The sequence below is a fragment of the Prunus persica genome, chromosome G5, assembly GCF_000346465.2.
Source record: "Prunus persica cultivar Lovell chromosome G5, Prunus_persica_NCBIv2, whole genome shotgun sequence".
Taxonomy (NCBI): domain Eukaryota; kingdom Viridiplantae; phylum Streptophyta; class Magnoliopsida; order Rosales; family Rosaceae; genus Prunus; species Prunus persica.
The window spans coordinates 14,517,330-14,544,072 of NC_034013.1; the positions used below are offsets into that span (position 1 = coordinate 14,517,330).

A 26,743-nucleotide genomic window follows, 5' to 3' on the forward strand; every position below is an offset into this window, starting at 1 on the left:
GGGCTTAAGAATGGCCCCACCAGTACAATGCACAAAATTAAGCCCAAGTCCATCTTCATACCCGCGTTACACAGACCCGGTTAAACAAAACCCGATTCGAGTCCGAGTCTCAATGACACAGAGCCCTAAACTCCCACGATGCTCTTGTTCGGGGCGAAAGCTTTCAGTAGTGGATTTTACCATGACCTGAATACTGGTTGGTACTATAGCATGCGAGACAGTTTTCTTCCCTCTCGCCAAGTACCTCTTTCATTCTCTTCATTTTGGTGTTTTGAAATCTATTATCTCTTTGATATTAGGTGGAGTGATTTCTAGTTTGGTTGGAAAATATTATTTTCAGGCTGATAATTTGGAAACATATGAAACCCAAGTGAGTGCTTCTCAGAATCCCATTCGAGAAGAGCTTTTTGCACATGAAAATGAATGCATAGTCTTATAGAATAGAAGCAGTTCCTCAGAAACCCTCATTGCAATTCCTATTGTTTTTTTGTGTCAAGTGTTCTGCCCATTATCCTCATCTCTGGATTGAAACTACAAATTTGATGATATTCCAAAGTTTTAGACATTTAATTTTGTACTTGTTCAAAGCAGTGAACTGCTTCTTTTGTAAACCGACAACACAGAGTGCTGCAGCAGCAATGATCTGCCTGAAAATCCCCCTCCCACCTCAGAATGGTGCCCTGGTTCTCGCATATACCTCTGGAGAACGTGTCTTATTTATACTTTTGCTATATATCTATATTATGCTTCTTCTAATTGTTTGTACCCAGTCAGAGCCGACCCCCGCGGACCGCAAAAAGGAACGGCGGACGGAAAAAAGGACCAACACTTATCTTTCTCCTTTGCTGCCTCTGCTTCTTCGTCCTCCTCTTTTTCCTTTGTTGCCTCAGTGCCTCCTCTTCTACCTTCTCTTTGTCCTCTTCTTCTTCCTTCTTCTTCTCGTTTTTCTCCTTTGGTGCCTCGGCTTCTTGTTCTTGCTCTGTTTTTGTCACCTTCTTCTCCAGTGCCTCCTCCTTTTTCTCCTCATCAATCTTCCTTTTCAATGCCTCTTCCTTCTCAGTTCTCAGCTCACTTAGCAATCTTTTGGCATTTGTCCTTTCAGTGCTTTCCACCTTACGCGTAGAAGAACCAGCAGCAGCCTTTGCTTTCTCCTCCTCCTCCTTCTCCAGATAAGCAATAACGAGATTTCTAATTGCTCTTTGAGTCAGTGGTATGCCCAGACTTGTGTCACATCCATACTGACACATCAACATCATCTGTTCCTCCTGGTCAATGTCTACAGAGCCACTGACTAACCCAACAATCATACCTCGAAATCCAATATTGTCCCTGAGATAAGAGACAATTTCCTGCAATGCAAAAACAAAACAAACCAACCTTCTTCATTTTCTTAATCTATTAATAAATTAAATTGACACCACAATAGTTGGAATCAATGTTTACCTTGCTCAACTCATAGCCCACTACTACAACCACGTCTTCCCGGCATCCTTTCCAAAACCGCTTGAAAAATTCATGTCTTGATATATCTTCAGGAATAACAGTCGGAGTCCCGGGGATATCGAACATTTCTGCATTGCCACCACCTATAACTACAATACGAACACACCGGAAGCAAAGAAAACCATCTTCATATGGCCCTAGACCACCTATGAAGAAAAAGAAGAAAAGACAGAAAAAGTCAATTAAATAATAATAATATGTTAATAAATTTACAAAAGAAATCTTTCTTTTCTTCTCTTACCCGCGGAATTACTGAGTTGCCAAACAAACTTGAAAGGGTCGGTGACGGTGGCCACCAGCACACCCGGACGCAGGGGGTCCTCGCCAACATCTCTCAACACGTTACATCCATTCGTCTTTGCAAAATCCCTTGCTGCTCTGATGTCAGTGGAGTTGTGTAAATTCAACTGAAGACAAGTATTCCTGGTTTCAAACAGAGAAAATAATTAGGATTGTTAATGAAATAAACTTTTGGCTTAGAGAAAAAAAAATTGAAACAAACTTATAAAACATAAATAAAATATATGTATACTTACATAAGCATGTCATCGTCAGTTATTAATAAATCACTTGAACCAAGTGTGATTCGATAACAATGAATAAGGTCCTCCTCGTCCTCTTGCCGCGGAATGCTGTTGTAGTGCAAAGTCTTTCCTCCGAAGTAATTACAATAACAGTTGGTCGCGTTCGTAGCCTGGTTTGCTGGCACAAAAACTTTGGGTATCATGCTAATCACTTTAATTTCAGAGTCCAGATGGTCAACATTGGGCCCTGCCTCCAGAACCGGCCTTTCACAGTCTATGACAAATAATAAATTAATTAAAACATTTTTTTTTATAAACAATTAAAATTAATAAAACAATTGAAAATATGCAAATAAATATTCAAAATTATAAACGATCCTATGAGTCTATGACAAATAACAAATTAATTAAAAACTTTTTTTTATTGATTTTAAAATTATAAAACAATTGAAAATTTGCAAATAAATATTCAAAGTTATAAGCGATACTATGATTAATTAAAAACTTTTTTATTTTAAAATTAATAAAAAAATATATGCAAAAATATATTCAAAATTATAAGCATATGACAAATAATAAATTAATTAAATACTTTTTAAAATTTAAAATTAATAAAAAAAATTGAAAATATGCAAATAGATATTCAAAGTCATAAGCGATCTGCGATCCTATGAAAAATAATAAATTAATTAACAAATTATTTTTAAATTAATAACACAATTGAAAATGCAAATAAATATTCAAAATTATAATCGATCATATGAGTCTATGACAAATAATAAATTAATTAAAAACTTTTTTAATTTGAAAACTAATAAAACAATTGAAAAAATATGCAAATAAATATACAAAATTATAAGCCATCCTATGACAATTAATAAATTAATTAAAAACTCTTTTAAAAATAATAACAAAACTATTCAAAATATTCAAAATTATAAGCGATAGCTTATCCGATCTTACAAAACGCAATAGGATTGCTTACTATTGGTGAATTGCCAGAAAATTCCATGCTCATCTTTAACATTCCATTCACAATGCTCGGCCATCGGTGTAAATTGCTCAGTGTTCAGAATCTTCTTAGCGAACTGTTCCGGATCGGAGCACCGAAGCCGGAGACACAGCATCGGAGGCGATAGGTCTGTCCGGGAGCGGGCCGGACAAGTGATGATAAGGAGATCTGAACCTATCAGTATCTCAGCCATCTCTGGATCATTGCTCACGATCTTAGCACCAAAAACTTGCCGGTAGAAGCGTGCGGCAGTGGTGACCTCCGACGGAGCCACCACAAGCAGTGGCGTCAGCTCCATTGAATAGAAGCGGAGCTAAATGTGGAAGAGGAATGAGACAGAGAGCTGATTGCAGAAATGAGAGAGAGAGAGAGAGCTGATTGGGGAGAGAAATGAGAGAGAGATGAGAGAGAGCAGAATTTCAAAAATCAAGGCGCGGTTTGGGTTTATATAGCAGAAGGGAAGCGGTAGTTTCAAAAATTACAAGCGTGGCTTTGTTCATATAACGGAACAGAAGGGAAGCGCCAGAGTTAGTTATGTTCTGGAGTCGGATTTCATTTTGGGTTAATTTTTAATTCAGGTCCGTCCGAGTTTGTTATTGATGATTGATTTTGGTTTAATATTTATTTCAGGTCCGAGTTAATTATTGATGATTAGTGAATGAATGGGAATGCAAGGCACCATGTTGAGTTTGGAGCCGATGGTTTGCCGAGCCCACGAATACTTTCGATGAGTATGATACAGAATACTCTTTTATTGATGATGCTGAGTTGGTATTTGCATTTATTCATTAATCTGTGTTGGCCATTGTACTGATTTAATTGGTGGCATTTTATATTTATGGATTTGCTAATGCTACTTCTTTATGTTTTGCGCAGGATGAGTATTTTAAAGTTGACAATTCAGCAATAAAACATGATGGATTCTTTGTTAACAGGGGAAAACTGGAACGCATGTGAGTTTCCTTCAATCTTTTACCTGATTGTATTTATGTATAGTTTTTTTCCTTAATTGCATAGTCTATACATACAAGACTTTATTCACTTAATTTCTTCTTTGATTTGGTACTGAATAAGGTCATATTATTTCCTTTCGAGTGGCCACCATGATTCGTGTATGGCCTATGGAAGTCTCGACTTTAACACGGTTTCTCTTTTGAGTACGTAAAAGTGATGGTAAAATAAAACCATGTGTGTTATTTGACAGAACAGATGGAATGTCAAATGTTCTCTTCCTTGATCTACATGTGATTACTGCCTGTAGATATATGTGGACTGTATGTTGTGTGTTCCAGTAGGGATTTGAAGGCATAGACTTTGTATAATTTTCTTTGTCTCTTTCCCTGGTTGATCAGTGGTATCAGCTGTTTCTGTTGGACCCATTTGCTTGTGTTTAAATAATTTGAACATGAGAAGCTATGCTTGGTTTTTGCTATGTAATACGTCAATGGAGGAATTGAGTTTGCCTAATCATTGAAATCAGTTTCAGTTTCATACTTTGGTTTTGACATTGTGGTCTTTTATTAGTTAATTTTTGACATTTTCTTCATTTATTGAATTTTTTTTTTACATGGATAGCGTTACTGGTAAGACAGCAGCAGCAGCAGCAAAGATTACACTGACACTAGTGAAGAACTCATCTGCTCCCATTATAACCACCGAACACCGTGAAGATGTGAAATTTCAGAACTAGTTGGGTGGACATTCATCCAGGAAGAAGTCTACTGATTCTAAAACAATTCTGGATCCTTCTCTTTTGAAAGTTTCTGAGGGAGACGCTGATGCACTGCAAAAAGCGGAGGTTAAGGCTATTAACAAGCAGAACGCAGGAGTCCTGTTGTCGAAGGACCCAAGTAACAGGTTTGCATTTATATCTCAGGCATATAAACAGGAGATGTTTAAATGAAAATGTAACTTGGGCGTTTTCAATTGTTGAAACTGTACTCTTGTTAAGTTCAATTGATTAATTAGCCGGAGTAAAGCTTTCAAGTTTTACCTGGGACACAAGCAATGCTACATAAGAAGTAACAGTCAACATCCAAGGGAGATGGTTTCAGCCATGATCATGAATGCCCTCCTAACCATTGATAACCTCGTGCTATCAGACTATCAGTTTTATGTTTACGTGAAAAATACACTAGTCCTGTGTGTACCTGAATATGTTAAACTATTAATCTATTATCTGCTTATACTCTTATATATGCACGTGCAGCATGGTATGGTGCACCAACCAATTGCAGTTTTATTGTAGCCATATTTAGTTTTATTCCGTTTAAGATGTTGAGGAGTATATGCATTTCCCTGATAGTTTGTCTCCGGCATGAAAGATATGCATATAGGGATGGAGCTGCTGATAGAAGAGCTTTATTTGTTTATTTATTTAGTTTTGCAGGCGCTTCAAATTTGGGGCCTTGCTCAGCTTTTGTTCCTCTGGTTTGTATGTGTGCAGGGGGAGGCACTTGGCAAAAGTACAAAGGGATTAGCTGAACCTATTCAAGCACACAGCAACATTGGTAATGCTCGAGGCAGGCTTTGAGAATGTGGTGAGGGAGGCAGTGCAATGGAAATAACCTGTTGTTCAGCACCTGGTGCAAGCAAGCAAATGTCGTTGAACCAAAGCTAAAGGCACCTGGTGCATTCACATGGGATTTTCTACTTAAGTCAATTATTCTTGAATCAAATATTGGTTTTCGCAAAATTTGATTAGATGAATGCACTTCTGTCCATTTTCAAATAACAACTTAATTGACCGATTAGTCATATGCGTGTAAAGTCAGCACTACACATATCATGCAAGACTGTTTTGTTAGAAAGAAAAACACACTTGAAAAACAGATTGATCTTGCCAATAACAAATCTGATTCTCATTGGCTCAAGTACAAATTTATTTCATTTGCTCAGCTCATAACAAGAAATCAACCACGGTTGATGTTGAAGGGTTAGGCCACGGCACTTGGACTGTGACCATCTTATCAACAAAATCAAACTTTACCTCCTCTCCATCAATCTTACAAGCACTTGGCCTTTCAGAAGCAAACACACTCATTTCCCCACAACCCTTCACTCCAATTCTCACCAAATTTGAGGAGTTTTCTTCATCCTCAAATTCCAGCGACTGAATTGCACCACCCGTGTTGAGCATGTTCACCAACCCAATTGGAGCAAATTGGATAAACTTCTTTGGCAAAACCCTCACTGGAGAAACAGTGAGGAGCTTAAAATCGAAAGGCTGAAGCGAAATCTCTACCTTCTCTGAAAGCTTCAAGAGCTTCAGCTTCTTTTGCTGGTGCATGTACACAGCAAATATGTTCATTCCTTTGATTGAAATTGGGCTCTTCCCATTGTTCCACTCTATATCTTTTGGGCCAGACAAGCAGGTCAAAGGCTTTGAGCACTCAGGGGCACTTATGTTGCGCCTGGATTTGGGGCACCATCCTCCTCCTTGGCAATTAAATAATCCCAATGCTCCAGTGTACTGTGTACTGGCACAAAATCATACAAAAAGATTGAATTAGCACTATCACTCAAAAGGTTATCTTACTTTTATTCTATTTTATAATTCACTACCACTCACGATAGCATTTCTTAATCTTACTTTGTTTAGGTTCCAAATTTTGAGCATGGTTTTCCCATCATGCACAGGGTCTTCAAAGAGGCAATCCCTAGTAGGAAGAGCATAGTGCTGGCATCGCAATACAGAGCCATCTGGCAACACAAGGCTCTTAAGAAGCTTGAAGTTGTGCTTCCCAACAGAGTCACTGATGTAGATTGGGCCTCCGGATATAGCTCTTGATGCAGCGTGGAATTCAGCACATGGGTGTATGATGTTGCCCATCCACAGGCTGCTGTAGGCACAATGCACTGCGTGACACCCTTGCAGCCAATACGTCCCATCTGCTACCCCCGTGGTCTTAGACCAGAAATCATCCCCTACGTAAATGTGAAGAAATTAATACACGTGTGTACTACTGATGCTAGAATATAACTTGTAAAAGACGTACCGACACATCCAAGGTACATGAAGTCATTGCAGTGCTGCATGCTGGCAATTACTCCATTGCCATTGAAATGCTTCTTCATGGAATCAGTCAGTGCCTTGTAATAAGCTTTAGCCAGCTCAACTCGACCACCAAACTCCTCGAATAGCATCTCAAGCAACTGCAACCAACCATGGCATGAAAATGTTTCAGGAGGGTGGATGAAGTAAGTTCTAGAGTGCACACATAACAATACTTTTAATTAATAAATAATTTCAAGCTTCTCTTTTTACCTAAATCTATTTTTTTTAATAAATTTATTTATTTATTTTTAATAAAAAGAAGGATAAAGAAATCAATAAGAAATATTCAATCGCACGTTGGAAGCCAGTGTTTGGTTGCAAGGAAAATGAAGCATACCACGCCGCCTGAAATTGTGAGTTCCAAGAAAATGGCCTCCGAAATGATCATCCTGTATTGAACAAAAACGCATTCCAATTAATCACAAACGAAAGTCAATAAAAACTGGGGCAATAGCAAGGGCACCGGAGGCCTTACGTCATCGATACGATTGTGGGTAGCCAAGCCATGGAGCTTGAATTCTCAAAACCCTAGAACTTGATTTCGAAGAATGAGAGGATAGAGGCAACGACATAATATTATTATTATTACCGGCCAAAATCAACCACTTTGGGGTTCAACTTTTCGGGATTATTGGTCTTAGGACAAGCCCAATGATGGGTGTGGTTGCAAACCTCCGTTGGGCTGAGGCATTTAGAGCCCACTATTGCAGCCTTAAGGCAGATGGAACCCAAGCAAAACTTAGTGCAATATTATCAAATCATCGATCTTAACACATCAGTAAAATAAACTCCACATATCTATTAGGAAAAGAAAAAAAAACAGGAACACAGTTGATCACATGGATCATCATAAAAAAGAAAAAGAAAAAGAAAAAAAAGTGCAATACATTACGTTGATGAAATCACATGAAAAGTTAATTTAATTGTAAGAAGCTAGCTAGCGGAGTCCATTAAACTGGGGTACAACCCAGACTGCAGGCGGTATATAACCCTGCAAATCAGAATAAGGATCTAAGGAGAAATGTTGTGTGATGGTTCCGCTCTCTAAATTAAAAATACCCATATCGCGACATGGCATGTCGTCATATAGCGTATCATATTGGATATGGTCTCCGTAAACAAAAGACGACGATGAGAAATCATGGGTATAATATATGGAATTTGACTGGCATCCATGAAAGTTGGAAGCCAAAACAGAGACGGAATGATTGTCACCTATGAAAAAGGCATCATCTCCAATGCTTTTTACCTCAACATGTTGTAAAACAGATCCGTCTTCGTCGTCGAACACCACTTTGTAAACCCTAAAGCTTTCAGTCATAACATTCTTGTAGGCCCCTTGTGTTTGTTTACAAACTCTTTCGATATGCATTAAGTCTCCCTTGGTTGATTCTACAAGATATCTTGTAGCTTTATAACGGTGGAAGCCTGCGTCCCGATGTGTAAGCAGCTTTAGTCGTCGTATTCTTGAAGTATAAGGGCTGACATCTAATGACCAAATCTCTCCCTGATGTCCAAGTAGGTGGACTTGGGTTTGGTAAGATATAACATCAGTGACCGGAAGTGGGGGCTTAATCCAAGTCCAACGTTTTTGGCTTAGGCCTCTTTTCATATGAATGAAAGCAAATTCATCATAAATACCCACAAAATGATTAGCTTTACGTAACAGTGCTACAACCACATAGTTATCTGGATTCAAAGCAGGGTCAGCAGAGAAGATGACCTTTCTCACATTGAATTCGTGGAAGTATTTGTCACGTTTCTTGGGTATGACATCCAAGAGAGGGAGAAGAATGGGCGATGCCGGATTTCTGAAAGGGTCCCGGAGTGCTATAATCGGACCTTGGTCTGTGACGGATTCTACTGTGGCAAACCAACCGTGGCTAGACCCACAAGACCTCTTTTTAAAAGGCACTTCCAATCCAATATTGTTGTAGATTTTGCCTTCAGCAATGCTGTATAATGCTTTTCGGTGGTTCGTTTTCGTTAGGAGGCGGCTATTCTTGCCGCCGTCGCCTTGGCATTCATATTCATTAGGGATCAAGAGCATGGGAAGTAGGTTGTTATGCCGCCACCGCTGTGTTGCTTGATTATAGTCTTTTGCAAGAGAACGCCATTGCTTGCAGACGGCAGCAAAAGAAACATGGTCAATGGGCTCAAACAAATTATCTAGAACCAAAAACACAGGCAGCAGAGGAAGACTTGCCCATTCTGGTGATGATATGTACCTACTGCAACTGTAGTATTTGAAGGCAACACCAGCGGCCATGTTCCCACAACGACGCTTCTTATTATTAGGGTACATGACACCAAAACGAACAAGCACTACAAATTAAGAAGAAGAAGAAGAAGAAACAAAATATTGTACGTACCAAGAAACCAACCCTAAGATTTTCCTGGCTATTTATAAAATATACGAAGCGGGTAGAGAAGAGATAACACATTAGCACAAGTCCTCTTGTATGTATAGAACTCAAAATCGTAATAATCTCATAGTAAGTAATGAGGCAATAATAATATAATATTGCAATATTTTCGTTTTCTTTTCCTACTTTTTATTATAATATATTGTTCGTTTATTTCCTCGTTCAATGGCAAGAGAATCAAGTACGGTAAATATTGGCTTTGTTTGGAAGGCAAATATTAAGTGATAAAATATTATATTCTTGTTAAATTATGGCGATTTGATATGATTTTTCAAGGATTTGGTGGAACTATAAATAACAATTCTTTTGCAACCAGAATTCTTATACACTAAGTAATCTTGGCCTCCAAGGAATTAGGTCAGTCAACCAACCACTACTGTATTTGTACTCACGTGCTCGGATTAGGGCATACCATGGCATTGGGGGTGGGCGAGAGGGGCCTTGGGCATGGCCCTCCAATTAAGGGGCCCTAAATTTATATGCATATATACTATTATCCAATTTATTATAAATAAATAAAGCAATTAAATTAAATTTCTTCGTTTCCTCTTCCCAAAAAGTTTCTTCAACATGTGCTTGACAAATGCGACTCCTTCCCAGAAGGCGATTCCTCTACTAGTTAGTTTCTCCAAAGAAGAACTCTATTTAATCCACCCATCTCTTATATAAGCAAGAATTTGTGGTGAATGTATCAAATAGAGAATTTAACAATGAATCAAAAGCATATAACAAGTAAGACTCTAGTGAATGTATCAACAAGTGCCAAGAAATTCTTCGAGTTTGTGATGAAATTACGTTCATTTAATATTTAATATTTATCACCACAACTATAAGCATCCAATATTTTACCTAGTTGACTAAAAGAAATTCAGAATTTATATTTCGATATCTGAAGAAAAGGTTGAACAACAAATACATACTTGGCATGTTGCAAGAGTATCTTTACAGTTTTGAAGACTGCAAAAAGAGTTGCAATAAAAGTATAAAAATCAGGACCTAAAGAAAATTCAATGCATTATAATTTCCAGTGATATAGAAGTTTAATCAGTGAAGCATAACCCATTGTTCCTCAATACGTTTCATGAAGAGACAAAATCATTCCTGTTGCAACACCAGGAGCAGTTTCTTCAACTTTTGAGTTCCCTGCATTGTACACATAATCATTAGATAAAATGAACAAAGGAGAATATATACCGCAGAACTCTCTTATATAAGCAAGAATTTGTGGAAGCCAATGCATGCATGTAACTTCTTAGAAATAGCGACCCGTTTACACAATAAAATCCTACTCTTTAACATAACTTTTTGACATTGGACAACAACTTCTTGTTCTTTACAAGAAAAAGAAGATTATTGAGGACCCCAAAGATCTTACCTTCTAGTCTCTGACGTGTCCTGGCACCAACGGATGTCTCTTGTCTGTCACATTGTCGGGGATTTTCCTCGATTTGATCCTGTCAGTCATATCTCTATGATTGTTAATTAGTTAGCTTTGGCGGGATACTTGGTCAATTTAATGAAGAATGGGAAAAGAATTTTGAATACAAATGCATATTGAGTTTTAGTTTTAGTTTGTCAAAGGTTGTCATGAATTCCGGCTGGCCGTTGTTTATTGTATCAGTCGTTTTGTTTTCGTTTCTTATGTTGGCTATAGCATGAAAACCCTAAACCCTAAACCCTATAGGCTTTACAAGACTTGGGCACCAAGGCTACTTGATCCAAAAGTAAACCAATTAATTATAAAATCACACATAAATAATAAAAGATATCATAAAACTACCTAAATAAGAAAATAACAATATATCATAAAATAACTAATTAAATGGTAAATATCTATTTTGATCCACCCCTATGCTCCTGCATCAGACTCCTCTGGTTGGAAAGAATTCGTCCTCGAATTCAAGCCTTTGATTGTGGAAAATCCGAGTAGAATCTTCAATTGCTTCGTATTAATTCTAGATCTTTTAGCATCCAATTGAAACTTTCCTTTCCAAATAAAAAGATATTTGGAATATTTCGTTATTCTGGGCTTCTTACTCCCTCTAGCAATGCAAATGTTTCTCTCTAGAATCTTCAACCGATTGACAAAATCAACCAGATTTTTGGCAACCTTCCAAGTGAAAATATTAATGCCCATAAAATCAATAATATCTTCGAAAGTTTTCTCAATTCTCATCTCTTCACTATTCTGGTCAATAAATTGCTTATCAAAATTGCTTTGAACACCCAAATAATTTTTATTGCAATTTTCACAGTTGCAAGGATCAAATACTGGAGGTAAATCCAAATTTAATAACTTCGATGAATAACAAGATGCACCAAAATTACCAAATTCATTTATACCTTCAAAGACACAATGAGAATAACCGTGCCTCTCTTCACTTGACTCACACAGCGGAGCGCAATAATGAAAAGGGTTATCACCCTCGTACTCCCCGTCGAGACTCTCACGGCTTAGAGTGTCGATGCTAGGGGTGGGCATCGGGACGGGAAAACCGGAACACCGAACCGAACCGGTGAAAAAAAATCGAAAAAAAAACCGGTTGACCAAAAAAGTCAACAAACCGGACCGGAACCGGACCGAACTGGTTCCAACCGGTTCCGGTTCTGGTTTTACATCTCTCCGCACCGGACCGGACCGAACCGGACCGGTCATATATTTTATATTTATATTTTTACAAAATTTTAAAATCTAATGCCATTTTTTAACTTTTATAATCACTAATTTTCCAAGTTCAACTTCAAAAAATTTCTAAATGTATGAATTGGATTATTTGTTCATTTTTAAGCTAAAAAAAATTAAAAAAAATTAAAAAATTAATAATCCGGTTCAAAACCGGAACCGGTCAGAACCGGTTAGAACCGAACCGGTCGGTTTTCGAAAATTTTTTTGCCTAAACCGGACCGAACCGGACCAGTTAAATAATACCGGTTTTGGTTCCGGTTTGAGGTGAGAACCGGACCGAACCGGACCGCGCCCACCCCTAGTCGATGCGAGCTACTCGGTTCAAATAAGGGTTCACACATCCCTCCCCGTCAGAACTCTTACCTATCTGGGTTCGAGCTTCAATGCGAGCAATGCGTTCCGTAAGTTGCCGTAGCATCCTCCTAATTTCCTCCATGTCGTTGTAGTTGTTAAAACGACCCTCCATCCAAAAACCTCCCCGATATAGCAGATCTTGAGCCATAGCTCTGATACCAATTGATGGGGATCGGGATCCAGACACAGGTCACCAACCACATACACGAGCACTGAAATCTAGGGCTAGTGCAAACTCACATATATCGTAGCAAATCCATGCCACAAATTAACTATTTTATTAATCATCAACATATATATATATATCCTACAACTATTACATTAGTCTTATTTATAGGCTTTACAAGACTTGGGCACCAAGGCTACTTGGTCCAAAAGTAAACTAATTAATTATAAAATCATACATAAATAATAAAAGATATCATAAAACTACCTAAATAAGAAAATAACAATATATCATGTAATAACTAATTAAATGGTAAATATCTATCTTGATCCACCCCTATGCTCCTACATCATCCCGTCTAACACATATCATGCTAGGCTGTTTTGTTAGAATGAAAAACACACTTGAATTACAGATTGATCTTGCCAATAACAAATCTGATTCTCATTGGCTCAAGTACAAATCTCTTTCATTTGCTCAGCTCTGAACAAGAAATCCACGACTCTTGATGTTGAATAGTTAGGCCATGGCACCTGGACTGTGACCATTTTATCAACAAACTCAAACTTCACCTCCTCTGTAAGATCCCACATCAACCAACGGAGAGGGGGTGATGTGCCTTATATGTGCACACCCGCATTCATCTAGCACGAGGCCTTTTGGGAGTTCACTGGCTTCGGAGTCGTAGGAACTCCGAAGTTAAGCGAGTTGAGGGCTAGAGCAATCCCAGGATGGGTGACTCACTGAGAAGTTGCTTGTGAGCTCCCAGAAACAAAACCGTAAGGGCCAGAGAGGGGGGCCCAAAGCGGACAATATCGTGCTACGGCGAAGCCGATCCCGAGATGTGACAATTTGGTATCAGAGCCACTATGCCGTGTGATGCGAGTGTGCCGACGAGGACGTCGAGCCCTTAAGGGGGATGGATTGTAAGATCCCACATCAACCAACGGAGAGGGGGTGATGTGCCTTATATGTGCACACCCGCATCCATCTAGCACGAGGCCTTTTGGGAGCTCACTGGCTTCGGAGTCGTAGGAACTCCGAAGTTAAGCGAGTTGGGGGCTAGAGCAATCCCAGGATGGGTGACCCACTGGGAAGTTGCTCGTGAGCTCCCATAAACAAAATCGTGAGGGCCAGAGAGGGGGGCCCAAAGCGGACAATATCGTGCTACGGCGGAGCCGATCCCGGGATGTGACATCCTCTCCATCAATCTTACAAGCACTTGGCTTTTCTGAAGCAAACACTCTCATTTCCCCACAACCCTTCACTCCAATTCTCACCAAATTTAAGGAGTTTTCTTCATCCTCAAATTCCAGCGACTGAATTGCACCACCAGTGTTGAGAATGTTCACCAATCCAATTGGAGCAAATTGGATCAACTTCTATGGAAAAACCCTCACTGGAGAAACAGTGAGGAGCTCGTAGTCGAAAGGCTGAAGCGAAATCTCTACCTTCTCTGAAAGCTTCAAGAGCTTCAGTTTCTTTTGCTGGTGCATCATACACAGCAAATATGTTCATTCCTTTGATTGAAATTGGGGTCGTCCCATTGTTCCACTCTACATCTTTTGGGCCTTCTAAGGAAGTCACAGGTTTGGAGCAGTCAGGGGCGCTTTTGTTGCGCCTGGATTTGGGCTAGCATCCTCCTCCTTGACAATTAAACAATCCCAACGCTCTAGTGTGCTGGCACAAAATCATACATAACCCAAAAAAAAAAAACATTGAATTAGTACTATGAATATGATGATACGATACGATACGGGGATATGACAAATCTCCAAAAACTAGAATATGATACGTTATGAATACGAAAATTAAAACATATATTAATATATAATTTAAACGTATTTTAAATAACATAAAATCATAAATTATAAATATAGTGTATCATTCTTGGACTTTCTTTTTATTTTATTTTTATTTTTTGTTATAGTTTGGGCTTTGTTTCTGGTTCTTTTTAGGCCAATTTTAATATTATTGAAAGACCCAAAACCCATAAACATATTTATGTTTTTTACGGCCACAAAGTCGTTCATTTGAGAATTTATATTAAAAAAATGAAAATTAGGTCTTCTTCTTCTTCCTCTTTGTGTCGCTTCTTTTTCTTTTTCCACCGTCTCTCTTCTCCTTCATCTCTCTCTCTCTCTCTCCCTCCTCAAAAGCACCGGCCAGCGAATCCGACTCTCTTTTCTTCTTCTTCCTTCTCCCCTCTCTCTCTCTCTCTCTCCGAATCTTTCCTTCTCCTCTCTCTCTCCAACGCGTATCGAAGCGTATCCGACTGCGTATCGGACATGGGATACGGACCTAAGTCCGCATGGAATCAGCACATAGGTGTGTGTTTGATTATGCTCCTGTCTGTACTGTTTCAAAACTTTTAGATGACTTGTTGGCTGTTCTTAGGACTCGGATGGTAAACCACTCTGAGTAGTTTGCTTTGTTTGGTGCTATAATCTGGTTTGTTTTTGTTTGGTAACTCATGTGTTAGGTATGACTCGTGTTCATGTTGTTTGCCTTTATTGATTTGATTTTTGTTCTGGTGTGAATTTCGTGAAAATTTTCAATTTAGGAATGTTCATTGATGTGGTTCAGTTAGTACAGAATTTTGTTAATGATACTGAGAGTGATTCTTTGAGATCAGGAATTGGGTTTTAGTTCTATTTGCTTGAGAGATTGTACATAACTTTATCTTGTTCTTAGCCATCAATGTCATAGACAGAGTTCAAAGTTATTGTAAATAACTTTTTCTGCTCTCCTCATATCGCGACATCAGATTCCTCATTCTTCCTCCATTAGCGATTTCACCTCATTTCCGTGCAGGATGGGGTTTTCCCTCTTTATACGCATAGGTTCTCAAACTCCCAGGACGTGTCGATGTGTGTGACCCGTTTGGCCTACGTCCAGAGACGTGTCGATGAGAACGGCCCGTTTGGCCTACGTTCGGAGATGTGTCGATGTATGTGACTCGTTTGGCCTACGTCTGGAGACGTGTCGATGACAGTGGCCCGTTTGGCCTACGTTCGGGGACGTGTCGATGAGCGTAAACGTCCGGAGACGTGTCGATGAGAGTGGCATGTTTGGCCTACGTCTGGAGACGTGTCGTTGAGAGTGGCCTGTTTGGCCTACGTCCGGGGACGTGTCGATGAGTGTGACCCGTTTGGCCTACGTCTGGAGACGTGTCGATAAGAGTGGCCCGTTTGGCCTAAGTCCGGGGACGTGTCGATGAGTGTGACCCGTTTTGCCTACGTCCGAAGACGTGTCGATGAGAGTGGCACGTTTGGCCTACGTCTCTAGGGACGTGTCGATAAGTGTGGCCCGTTTGGCCTACGTCCGGAAACGTGTCAATTGCTTTTGTGAACACTCCATTGGAAAGGAAAGCTTGAACTTGTATTGATGTCTGTGTGACTACATTGCTTTATCGAACAAAAAAGATGAGTTGCATGAGTAACATCAAAAGTAACTTGTCTTTAATGGAGGTGAGGGAGGCTTGGCCGCCTGCTTAGAGCCCCGCTGATGTAAAGAGCTTCATGGATAGTATCCCTAGAGGTGATGGGCATTCCATTACCTTGGAATTTCTTTCCATTGAAAGATGATGAAAGGTTTGTCTTCCATAACTTGGTAGCTAGTGACGGCTTAGGAAACGAAAGTCGCATGCTTGATCTTTCTCTTCTGCCCCCTGGTGGTCAGCCAAGGCTCTTGGAATCAGCTAGGATCGTGTTGATCCATATGACTTTTTTCGTGGAGGCTCATTGTTAGCTGCGTCACAATCCTTGATTTGCTGGATAGTTCCCCTTGGGATGAATTCCGTGCAATGACTGTCTTTGACTAGATCTTTGAGGTGCCTTTTCCAAGCAAAGCAGTCGTTTGTGTAATGACCGTGCCCTTCATGGAATGTGCAGTATCTACTGTAATTCTTCTTGGTTGGGCTTCCCTTTAAAGGCGATGGTTTCTTCAACCAAGGCATGTCTTTTACTTGGGCCAGGATCTGGTGTATCGGGATAGTGAACTTATTGTAGCTCTCCGCTGCTTGACCACCTTCCTGAGACTGTGATCTGCACTTGTTGTTCTTTTGGCTAGCCCGCTCAGCTGCTTGATCAACCTTCTTTGCGGCGATCCGATAGTTGTCCCATAGTGCATAGCGCTCTGCTGTAGCGAAGACTTTAACCAGTGTTTGGCAAGGAGAGATGGTCAGCTCACATTCAATTGGCAACCCCCTCTTGAAGGCAGATGATGCAATTTGGTCGTCACATCCTACAATGTTTGACCTCTCCGCTTTGAACATCTTGATGTAGTCTTGGAGGGATTCATCTGACTTCTTGTACAGGTTAACCTGAAAATGTTCGTGAACCTGATGCCTCTGAGTTTCCCAACGGGGACCACGTGGCGGCTTTGGGGCTCGTCGACGTCGAAGCCCACGAAGCAGCCAGAGGACGTGGTTTTGTTCATGTTACTGTTGGTCTTAGTGTTGTCTGAAGAGATGTTGGTGAAAGGTGATGGTGGGGTGGTGGTGGCTATGATGTTTAGAGGGACTTCAATGAGGAAAGGGTGGCCACGAGCAAGAAAGCTTGTTCCATACAGAGTTATTGGGAGTGGTGAAGTGTCGTCCATAAGGTCTAGGGCATTCTTGATTAGGCTTGGAGGAGCCATGAAGAGCTAGCTAGCAATTAAGGTTAGGGAGATGAAGGGAGAGAGAAAGTGAGTGAGTGGCGGCTTGGTTTGGTGATTAAAGGGAGGAGGAGAGGGGTTTATATAGAGATTTATAAAGAGGTTTGGAACAATGTGACGTGAAACAAAGTGAGTATTAGGATCAAAATATCCAAGCAATTAGCAAGTTATGCGTTTTGTGTTGTGAAAGTGAAACAAAGCGAGTGTTGTAGCGGGAGTCATGGATGTAAATGGTGGCTTTTTATCAAGTTCTACATTTGATAAAGTATACAAGTTAGAATCTGTGACCAAAGTTAAAACAAATACTGGTACTATATACAGTGGATATTATTATTATGGGAACTATTTTTGTCAAAGTAGGGTTGGTTGGTGTAAAGTAATTTAATAATGAGTCTATAGCTACAATCTCTTCTTTAGCAGAAGAGAAGACTGGTAAATCTTTTTATTTTTTTATTTTTTGAATAGCATTTTATTGATCTCTCCATGAATAATATTTTGTGAAATTTCCAAACGTGAGTTAAAATAATTGATCAGGGCAGTTAAGTAATCTTCTTGCACCAAAATTCGAGTCGTTTAAATTCAATTAATTGTATTTACAAGTGTTTCATGATTTAAAATTTGGTTGCATATATTGTTTAAGGTTAGAGCAGATGTGCTCCATATTTTACATTCTAGTTTGAATCCCATTTCGATAGAATTTAGATTGAATTAAAGTAAAAATATCGCTTATATTACAAATAGGTTGCATATAAAAGCCTCCTCAACTATTCATGCAGTATTGGATGGCCCGATTCAGCGCAACCCTGTTAGTTTAACGTGCTTAAGGATGGCCCAATAGTATCACAGATGGCCTCACCTATACAGGGGCACAAAATAAAGCCCAAGTCCATATTCATACCCGCGCTACGCAGGCGGTCCCTGAACTGAATCTCTGTTCTTGCTAGCAAACCGTCGTGGAAGTGTCTTTGGCAATCTCCAATTTCCCGTTACTGCGTCTCTGCTGATCATGTACTTATAGAGCAAATCAAATGGAGGGTCCGAGTCCTAGTGCCACAGAACCCGGTTCCCAAGACTCCCACAACGCCTTTGTTTGGGACGAAAGCTCTCAGCTTTATTTCCATGCCGGTAGCGGATTTTACCATGACCCGAACGCTGGTTGGTACTATAGCACTCGGGATGGTCTTTACTACAAATTCGAAGATGGAAACTACGTGCTTCTTCCCTCTCATCAGGTTTCTCTTTCATTCTCTTCACTCTTTGTGTCTTGGGCTGATTAAATTTGAAATCGTTGTTGGTGGTATTTTGAAATTATGTTTCTTCTATCTCTTTGATATTAGGTGGAGTGATTTCTGGTTTGGTTGGAAATATTATTTTCAGGCTGATAATTTGGAAACATGTGAAACCCAAGTGACTGCTCCCATTCAAAGAGAGCTTTTTGCACATGAAAGTGAATGCATAGAAATTGTTCCTCAGGAACCGATTGGAATTTCAGGTGTGACATTGCAATTTCTATTGCTTTTGTGTGTACATATAATTGCAATTTGCAACTCAATGTGTATTGAAATTTGTATATGAATTATGACGCACACTTTCATTTCAAGTGTTCTGCACATTATCCTCATTGATTTTACTAGTATTGGAGCATTGATATTCCAAAGTCTTAGACTTGTATTGTTTTACTTTAGTTCAAAGCAATGAACTAGTTCTTTTGTAAACAGGCACCACAGAGTGCTGCAGTAGCAGTGATGTACCTGAAAATCCCCCTCCCACCTCAGAATGGTATCCTGGTTCTTGCATTACTTCCTTATTAATTTGATTGTTTGGTTAAATATTTTCCTAACTCTTTTTTTTCCAATACCTCTTTCTAGGTTAGAAGATACGCTTATTGATCTTTATTTGTCTGGTTATTCCAACTTAGAAGCCAATGCTGCTGATGATATGACAGTCTTTCCCGAAACAGATGTTGAGTTTGGATCCAATGGTTTGTTCTGAATTCTCATATGTGTTTCTAGATAGATGATTGCCGTGGCTGGAACAGAATTTAAATGGGTTTGTTTGGTGGAGTTGCAGGGAACAAAGATAGTCACGAGCTCAATGAAGGTGAATTGATTCTGGATGACCATGATGCTGCAATTAAATCAAGTGAAAATGTTTCTGATGAAGGTTTGCTACTATGTTTGCTTCTAGTTCTTGAGGCTGGATATCAACTTTAGTTGTAATGAGTAGCATGTATTTAATCTGTAGGATTTTTGGTCTGTCTGCCTGACTCTGCTGTATAAATATATGTAATTGATCGTTGTGGCCCGTCAATAGCAGAGATATTAAAACATATAAGCATATTTGGCACAGGTGTTTCATTGGATGAAGAGAACTGGCGAGCTCAATATGGTCAGGTCATTCAATCTGAAGAAGTTTCAATCCCAGAGTCCTCGCCTGTAAGTTTATGGGACTGGGAAATGATCACAAAGCCCAGAAAGGATGGAAAAGGTGAGGTAGCAAGGCTTGTCGGGAGATTAGTGAGGCGGTCTGCTAAGCTTCATCCATCTATGCCTTCTGGTGGTGGTCTTCTAAAAACTGCTCCAATATGTGAAGTACATCTTGATCTGGTACGAGTTATAACAGGTTTGCATTTGCCTCTACCATTTGGCAACATTTTTTACTTTTAAAAATAAAATAAAAAACCTTGAAGACATAAGACCTACTTGTGTTTTGTGTGTTTGTATTATGTTCTGCCTGAAAGCATGTTGTTTTAGTTAACAATGGCAAAATTTGATGGTTACCTGTGACTTATTTTTGGTATTCTTTCAGGACAAGTCTATAAGTTGCGGAGCCCCAGTATACGATACTTATCTTCCTTGTCAACTTATGATTCTTCCAACCCAACCAAAGATTGGGGCTTCCCTGAATTATCAGTCAACACACAAATTCTGGCCCTCTCTAAATCCAGTGGAAACAGTGAATCAATAACTGCAGATGGAGTGGCAGTTAGCAAGGATTCATCTTTGTTGCCAGGCCAAATATATGAAAAGGTAACTTGGGCATGTTCAATTATTGAAACTGTACTCTTGTTAAGTTCAATTGATAAATAGTCCAAGTAAAGCTTTGAAGTTTTACCTGGGACACAAGCAATGCTACATAAGAAGTACCCTTTCAACGTCCAAGGGAGATGGTTTCAGTCATGAATGCCCTGCTAACGATTGATAACCTCATGCTATCAGACTATCAGTTTTATATTTATGTGTCAAATATACTAGACCTGTACCTGAATATGCCAAACTATTATAAGTTTTTGTTGAGTGGCATAATCTATTATCTACTTACTCTTCTATATGCACGTGCAGCATGGTGTGGTGCACCACTTACAGTTCCTTTGCAGCCCTTTTTAGTTTTATTCCGTTATAAGATGTTGAGGAGTATATGCATTTCTATCCAAATCTGCATTTCCCTGATACTTTGTCTCCTGTCAATTTGCCAGCATGAAAGCTATACATATAGGGATAGAGCTGCTGATAGAAGAGCCTTGCACGGTGGTTTCGGTGTGGGTCCAGGACAAAAGAATTCACTAATTGGTGATAGTGATTCGCCACCAGGCTCTACAGAAGAAGCTGCAGCAGAGGCCTTGAACATGTCATTTGGAGTTGGTAGTTATGCCAGAAAACTTTTAGAAAACATGGGCTGGAAGGAGGTAATTTTAATTTGTTAATACTATTCTAGAGCAGCCCATTAAATCCGGTTAGATGTAAACTGAAACAGGGAGGTTTACCTGTTTAAAACTTATTTCAGGCAAATATCTCCTGGCTCAGATTTTGCCCTTTTTTTCTCATTTATTTATTTACTTTTGTGGACATTGCAAATTTGGAGCCCTGCTCACCTTTTGTTCCTACGATTTGTATGTGTGCAGGGAGAGGCACTTGGCAAAAGTACAAAGGGATTAGTTGAACCTATTCAAGCACACAGCAACATTGGTAATGCTGGATTAGGGTGGCCTCAGGGAAGATTTAAGCGTCCCTGAATTAGAGCGGTCTCAGGGAAGACTCAAACATTGATAATGCTGCGTGTACATACGGACGGTAGAACAAAGGCATGATGATTTTAGCATGTGGATTTTGTGCATAACATGGCTCTCAACCTTTCAAGATTTTGTGCAAACAGCATTCTGTATATTCATTATAAAACGGGACATTTCAGTTTTGTAAGAATGAAAGACATGAAATGAAACCATGCAACTGCCGCTATGATAAATTTGGGGTAACGGACAGCCCCAAGCATTAGAAACTTTAACCTCAACTCCAGCTACTCAGTTTCGAAATTTAATTTTTCCCGAACAGAAATGTTCTGACCAAAAAGAAAAATCAAATCAAATGTTAAATGTACATACAAAAAATGATTATATCCTACAAATTTCTCTTTTTCTTCTTTTAGGTGGTGACTTCCTCAGACTCAATCACTTCGTCGCTGACTTTCCTACTATCAGAAGATGGCTCTGCTTTCTCCTCCTCTATTAAGCTCTTCTGCTCCAGCTCCTGCTTTAACCGTTTGATCTCACAATCTCTCTCATCTAGCTGCTCTTGCATGATACGCACCTGCAGTTGAAGATGCTTTAAATTCTGATTCTCATTCAAATGCTCTACTAACTGTCCGATGGATAAATTAGACAGCAGCAGATCTTGAGCAATATTTTGAAACAAAGCAAAAAAAACACATTGAATAGTACATCTTTAAAACTATGATGAAGTATGATCCCTGCAAACTAAAAAATAACAAAAGTTGGGGGAAGGGAAGAATACCATTTCATTTGATCTTTCAACGTCATTTGTGAGCCCCTCCATATGTTTGTGCAATCCTGTATGTAGAAACACAAAATATAGTTAAAAATATTCAACGCCAAATAATATTGCGCAAGGGCAGTAGAAGTACCATTAGCATATACATTCTACTAATCTGAGAGATATCTAAAATTTCACTTGATTTATCACTGACCTTCAAATTGACTTCTCAGTTCTGCATTTTGGGATTTTTGCAAAGCAAGTTTCATAGATAATTCATGCATCTACAGACCAACAATAGCAAATCATATAAACCAGAGCATCAGTGTATAACATAATCAAACAGACGAGAACCTCCTAAAGAATAAGAGTGCATACATTTGTTAGAAAACACGAGGAGGACAGTTTATTTGTAAGCATGCACGTATTAACGCATCAAAGATGTTTATGTTCGATTTGGTTCTAACAGCAACATACTTTTGTGCCAAAATCTGTATTATAATATCTAAAAAAAACACAAGATACTGAGTAGAAAATTAAAGCTGAGGGTAAAATTAACACAAGATACTGAATGCATATAATAACATCTGAAATATTTTGGATGCAACAACAGCACCTTTCCCTCAGAAGCTTCATTGCCTATCTCCTCATTTTCCTCTTGCAGGGTCCTACATTTAGCCATTAACTGCTTCCCCATCTTGCTTGTAGGAGTAAATTGAACAGCAGCAATGTTGTCATTCAACTCCTTCACCTTTTTCTCCTTCTCCTCAACCAAATTCTAACATCATGCACCACAGTAAAACGCATAGATAAGTTATCTATAAATATAGAGAAAACGTGGAAAACTAAAATACTTCTAGTTTCACAATTGCCTTCAAATTACTTTACATGACAAATATCAACTTTTCCTTAATTCATACAAGCAGGTGCAGGCGATGTATTTCTTAATTTGTTTCCTTTTCAAGCTCTTTTGCTTTCTTCCTACATAATGAGACCCTTCCCTCTGTTTGCATTTCTCTGACTTGGCATATAATTTCTTTGTATACCCAGAGGAAGAAAGGGGATATTGGTATTTTAAAATACAAATACAGGTATTACACCCATAGATCTTAGTAAAACCTTTCAAAATAGAACTCCAAAGTTTTGAACACAAACCTTTAGACGAGTAAACTCTTCATGAATTGCTGGATCAAGTAACAATCTTCTTGCCTGCACAATTAATCAGCACAAAAAAATGAAGATCAGGTTGAAATGATAATCATAAAGAGAATTTACAATCAAACCAAAAAATGGAAATTTTATCACCTGGTCCAAAATTTCAAAAACTCTATAATAAAAAATTGAAATTAACTAAAGGATATTTAAGCTACCTGCATTGATGGTGGCTTCAGTTGAGCTTTAAGATCCCGAACTGCAGACTGTACATGAAATAAGAAGTTGGGTATTCATGGTCACATAGAATTAATCTTCCTACTTAAAAAAGTGAATATGCTATAAAGCTATTATATTACATGAGAGAGGAACATAATATAACACATAGAAACTGAATTTACAAGGAATAGATGTGCAAAGGATATTACCTTGAGCTCTGCTATCTCCTGCTCCCGTTTTGCAAATGTGACAATAAACGCAGCTTCCTTTTTCTTTGCTTTCTCTAACTGTAAATAAGAACACACCATGAACAAAAAGAAGAAGATTTCTGATGACTTTGTGAAAAGAAACATTTAACACTAACCTGTTCTTTTAACAATTCCTCGGAGTTCTTCAGGGATTGAAGATAATTGATGACCAATTTAGGATCTACAAGGATAGGTTGAAATCAAGTTTTTAATGGACATATAGTAGATGCATGTAAAATGATCAGAAGATAAGTTGATTCTCTAAGATGAACGTATAGTTTAACACATTCCATAATAAAACAAAGACAGGCCAAGCTGCAAAACACCCTAAAAAGGCAAGTACGGGACTAACCGGGAGAAGTTCCGGGAGTTATGAAGTGTTCATTCTGAAATGAAGAATGCCACTTTCGAATCTCAGATTTTGCAGCTTCAAGTTCCGTCTGCAACCAAGGAAAATAACCCAATAACAAACAGAGCATTTAACAATGCGGCCAAACCATATAACAAGTATGACTGTAGTGATTGCATCAGCAAATGCTATGAAATTCTTCAAGCTTGTGATGAAATTACGTTTATCTAATATTTAATATTTATCATTACAACTACAAGCATCAAATATTTTACCTACTTGACTAAAAAATTATCACATAATTGATATTTCACTAACTGAAGAAATACAATGAAGACATATAGAGAAGGGAAAAATCTGATTAACGAATACATACTTGGCATGTTGCAAGAGTATCTTTACAGTTTTGAAGACTGCAAAAAGAATTGCAATAAAAATATAAAAATCAGGCCCTATAGAAAACTCAATGCATTATAATTTCCAGTGGTATAGAAGTTTGTTCAACTTTTGAGTTACCTCTCACGAAGAGACAAAATCATTCCTGTTGCAACACCAGGAGCAGTTTCTTCAACTTTTGAGTTACCCTACATTGTACACATATCATTAGCGTTTCCTTAAATGGAACAAAAACTGAACAAAGGAGAGTATATACCACAGAAATCTCTTATATAAGCAAGAATCAGTGGAAGGCAATGCATGCTTATCAGAGGAAACTTATTAGAAGTATCTGCCCTTTTGATATGTAGAATCTGAAACTTTTTGACATTGGACAACAATTGCCACATCACTTCCCAAGTATAACTGTTCTGTTGAAGTGCATTAACATACTTCAAAGTTAAAACTATGTCTTTTCTCACACTAAAATCTGATATATATATATATATATATATATATATACCTTTATAAAGTCATAACCTCTTTAACACAAATGGAACCTAATGTTTAACATACACATCAAATCCCCATACATAATTACTTAGGTTCTTCACCTAAGCTATTCTCTCAAATTAACGCACTGCTCTACACCCATATTATTGAGAACGCAGGAAAAATTATAATTTTGTCTTTACCATTGTTTCTTAAAGGTCCACCCTAAACAGTAAGGAAATAACAGATATACACATAGACACATTTACATATAATGGCTAAAGGTTCGACATTTCCGAAAAAGAATGCCAGGAATGAATGGGAAAATACCTGTTTTGAGCCAAAAAAATCGTCTTCTTCGTCCTCAAGATCCCCAAAGCTTCTCTTTTTACCTAAATTTCACAAAAAGGAAATCAATAAGCACAATTCAATCACACATTGAGAGCAGTGTTTGGTTGCAAGCAAACTGAAACATACCAGGCCGCCTGTTATTGTGAGCTCCAGGAAAATCGCCTCCAAAATCATCATCCTGTATTGAACAAAAACGCATTCCAATTAATCACAGAAAAAAAAAAAGAACAATTAACCCCTAAAATCGATATAAACTGGGGTAGTAGCTAGGGCACTGTAGGCCTTACGTCATCGATACGAGTGTGGGTAGCCATGAAGCTTGAATTCTCAAAACCCTAGCACTTGATTTCTCAGTGAGTACGCGAGAACAAAAACGAATAAACAAACTGTAGTCTGTAGCTGCGAAGCTGAAAGTACAACAATCTGTATTTTTTTTATTTTTTTTTTGGGTTTTTTGGATGGGGGTGGTTGGGAAAGAGAGTACAATTGTTTGATGCAGTGAATCGGAAACAAAAAGGATTGGGTTGGGGGGAACAGTTGTTATCAGCTGTGTGCAGTTGCACAGTTTAGTCATATATACAAGCCCACCTTCTTTTTTTTGGTCAAGATACAAGCCCACCTTACGACCACCTTAGTGGACAAATTTTGGGGCCCTTTTCAAAATTCAAGTCAGCCCAGTTCCTTTCAAGAACCTGTTGAGCTTAAGGGATGAGCCATCACAAACCCTAGTTGTATTCCCAAGGGGGTTAGAATGAGAGGTTATAGTGAGGGGCTAATAATGGGTCATGTTATGTTTGAATCGTGTCGTGTCAGGATTATATACGTGTCAAGAATGTTTTACCCAAACCTGACATGTTTAATAAATGTGTCGTGTTGGGTTGACTCGTTAATTTTTCGTGCGGGTTTCAAATTGTGTATCGGGTTGGCCCACTAAGTGATAGCAACTAGTAACTAGTGAGGTAAAAATGTAGACCAAAAACTGTGTCATGTTCAGGTTGACTCATTTATAATCATGTAGTGTTTCTGATTGACTCATGTGTCAAGTGAACGCAAAATTCAACAATAAATTTCTTTTATTTCTAAACCAAATCTCTTGCAAAATCATAAATAAATAATACCATAGTCATACAATTATTACTCATATAAAAAAAAATAAGAAAATGAATTATAAATTTCATATAATACGAGTTAGTTAAATGCGTTTTTCGTGCTAAAATAGAGTTACTCATATTGAGATGAATCCAACATATTTATTATACATATCAGCATGTCGAGTAATATTCATATTTAGTCGTGTGAAACATTGTCACCTCTAAAAAAGTATTGAACATATAGAATAAAGATTATATTCTCTCTCTCTCTTTTTTTTTTGTCTGAGATTATATTCTCTTTAACTGATGTTTA

At 38.5% G+C, this 26,743-nt stretch overlaps 4 protein-coding genes and 1 long non-coding RNA gene across 9 annotated transcripts; 2 read left to right on the forward strand and 3 right to left on the reverse strand.

The window, feature by feature from the left end:
* LOC109949356 lies at positions 529–2,230 on the reverse strand. The gene is made up of 4 exons (XM_020564775.1): positions 2,040–2,230; positions 1,745–1,926; positions 1,444–1,649; positions 529–1,349 (listed from the first exon to the last, which is right to left on the reverse strand). Exons 1-4 carry the CDS (start codon positions 2,228–2,230, stop codon positions 771–773), a joined length of 1,158 nt encoding a protein of 385 aa, XP_020420364.1. The 3' UTR covers positions 529–770.
* On the forward strand, positions 3,008–5,792 carry LOC109949152. 3 transcript variants are annotated; one of them, XR_002271660.1, is made up of 5 exons: positions 3,008–3,570; positions 3,670–3,770; positions 3,916–3,992; positions 4,615–4,896; positions 5,486–5,792. It is a non-coding gene; the product is annotated as an uncharacterized LOC109949152 (long non-coding RNA). The 3 variants fall into 3 exon arrangements; XR_002271659.1 differs by having other exon boundaries at positions 3,008–3,810; XR_002271658.1 differs by having other exon boundaries at positions 3,008–3,770.
* LOC18777517 (galactinol--sucrose galactosyltransferase) lies at positions 5,913–9,758 on the reverse strand. Of its 2 annotated transcripts, XM_020563810.1 has the most exons (5): positions 7,572–8,014; positions 7,434–7,485; positions 7,038–7,194; positions 6,632–6,966; positions 5,913–6,511 (listed from the first exon to the last, which is right to left on the reverse strand). In XM_020563810.1, the coding sequence occupies exons 1-5, from the start codon at positions 7,601–7,603 to the stop codon at positions 5,939–5,941; spliced, it is 1,149 nt and encodes a 382-aa protein (XP_020419399.1). In that variant the 5' UTR covers positions 7,604–8,014; the 3' UTR covers positions 5,913–5,938. The 2 variants fall into 2 exon arrangements, 1 of the variants encoding a protein (XP_020419399.1); XR_002271657.1 differs by lacking the exons at positions 5,913–6,511; positions 6,632–6,966 and having other exon boundaries at positions 7,165–7,194; positions 7,572–9,758.
* LOC18777838 lies at positions 18,296–21,668 on the forward strand. 2 transcript variants are annotated; one of them, XM_020564470.1, is made up of 9 exons: positions 18,296–18,619; positions 18,765–18,879; positions 19,106–19,166; positions 19,256–19,368; positions 19,458–19,550; positions 19,737–20,009; positions 20,196–20,416; positions 20,863–21,072; positions 21,289–21,668. In XM_020564470.1, the coding sequence occupies exons 1-9, from the start codon at positions 18,416–18,418 to the stop codon at positions 21,397–21,399; spliced, it is 1,401 nt and encodes a 466-aa protein (XP_020420059.1). In that variant the 5' UTR covers positions 18,296–18,415; the 3' UTR covers positions 21,400–21,668. The 2 variants fall into 2 exon arrangements, with proteins under 2 accessions (XP_020420059.1, XP_020420060.1); XM_020564471.1 differs by having other exon boundaries at positions 18,410–18,619; positions 18,725–18,879.
* Positions 21,596–26,053, reverse strand: LOC18776801 (FKBP12-interacting protein of 37 kDa). Its single transcript, XM_007209250.2, has 14 exons — positions 25,627–26,053; positions 25,466–25,517; positions 25,319–25,380; positions 24,638–24,705; positions 24,498–24,534; positions 24,125–24,212; positions 23,889–23,953; positions 23,734–23,811; positions 23,524–23,571; positions 23,309–23,362; positions 22,770–22,931; positions 22,368–22,437; positions 22,175–22,230; positions 21,596–21,970 (listed from the first exon to the last, which is right to left on the reverse strand). Exons 1-14 carry the CDS (start codon positions 25,651–25,653, stop codon positions 21,806–21,808), a joined length of 1,032 nt encoding a protein of 343 aa, XP_007209312.1. The 5' UTR covers positions 25,654–26,053; the 3' UTR covers positions 21,596–21,805.

Bases quoted from the DNA above. Each gene is read 5' to 3' on its own strand.
- LOC109949356 (XM_020564775.1), bottom strand. From the start codon at position 2,230: ATGATACCCAAAGTTTTTGTGCCAGCAAACCAGGCTACGAACGCGACC. The intron at 1,650-1,744 runs GTAAGAGAAGAA...TTTTCTTCATAG, and splicing joins GCAACTCAGTAATTCCGCGG to GTGGTCTAGGGCCATATGAA. The intron at 1,350-1,443 runs GTAAACATTGAT...TTTGCATTGCAG, and splicing joins TGGGCTATGAGTTGAGCAAG to GAAATTGTCTCTTATCTCAG.
- LOC18777517 (XM_020563810.1), bottom strand. From the start codon at position 7,603: ATGGCTTGGCTACCCACAATCGTATCGATGAC. The intron at 7,486-7,571 runs GTAAGGCCTCCG...TGTTCAATACAG, and splicing joins CCCACAATCGTATCGATGAC to GATGATCATTTCGGAGGCCA. The intron at 6,967-7,037 runs GTACGTCTTTTA...ACATTTACGTAG, and splicing joins CATGTACCTTGGATGTGTCG to GGGATGATTTCTGGTCTAAG.
- LOC18777838 (XM_020564470.1), top strand. From the start codon at position 18,416: ATGGAGGGTCCGAGTCCTAGTGCCACAGAACCCGGTTCCCAAGACTCC. The intron at 18,620-18,764 runs GTTTCTCTTTCA...TATTATTTTCAG, and splicing joins TGCTTCTTCCCTCTCATCAG to GCTGATAATTTGGAAACATG. The intron at 18,880-19,105 runs GTGTGACATTGC...TTTTGTAAACAG, and splicing joins GGAACCGATTGGAATTTCAG to GCACCACAGAGTGCTGCAGT.
- LOC18776801 (XM_007209250.2), bottom strand. From the start codon at position 25,653: ATGGCTACCCACACTCGTATCGATGAC. The intron at 22,932-23,308 runs GTTTGTGTTCAA...GCATGATGTTAG, and splicing joins AAGAGTTTACTCGTCTAAAG to AATTTGGTTGAGGAGAAGGA. The intron at 21,971-22,174 runs GTATTCTTCCCT...CTTCAACTGCAG, and splicing joins TTGAAAGATCAAATGAAATG to GTGCGTATCATGCAAGAGCA.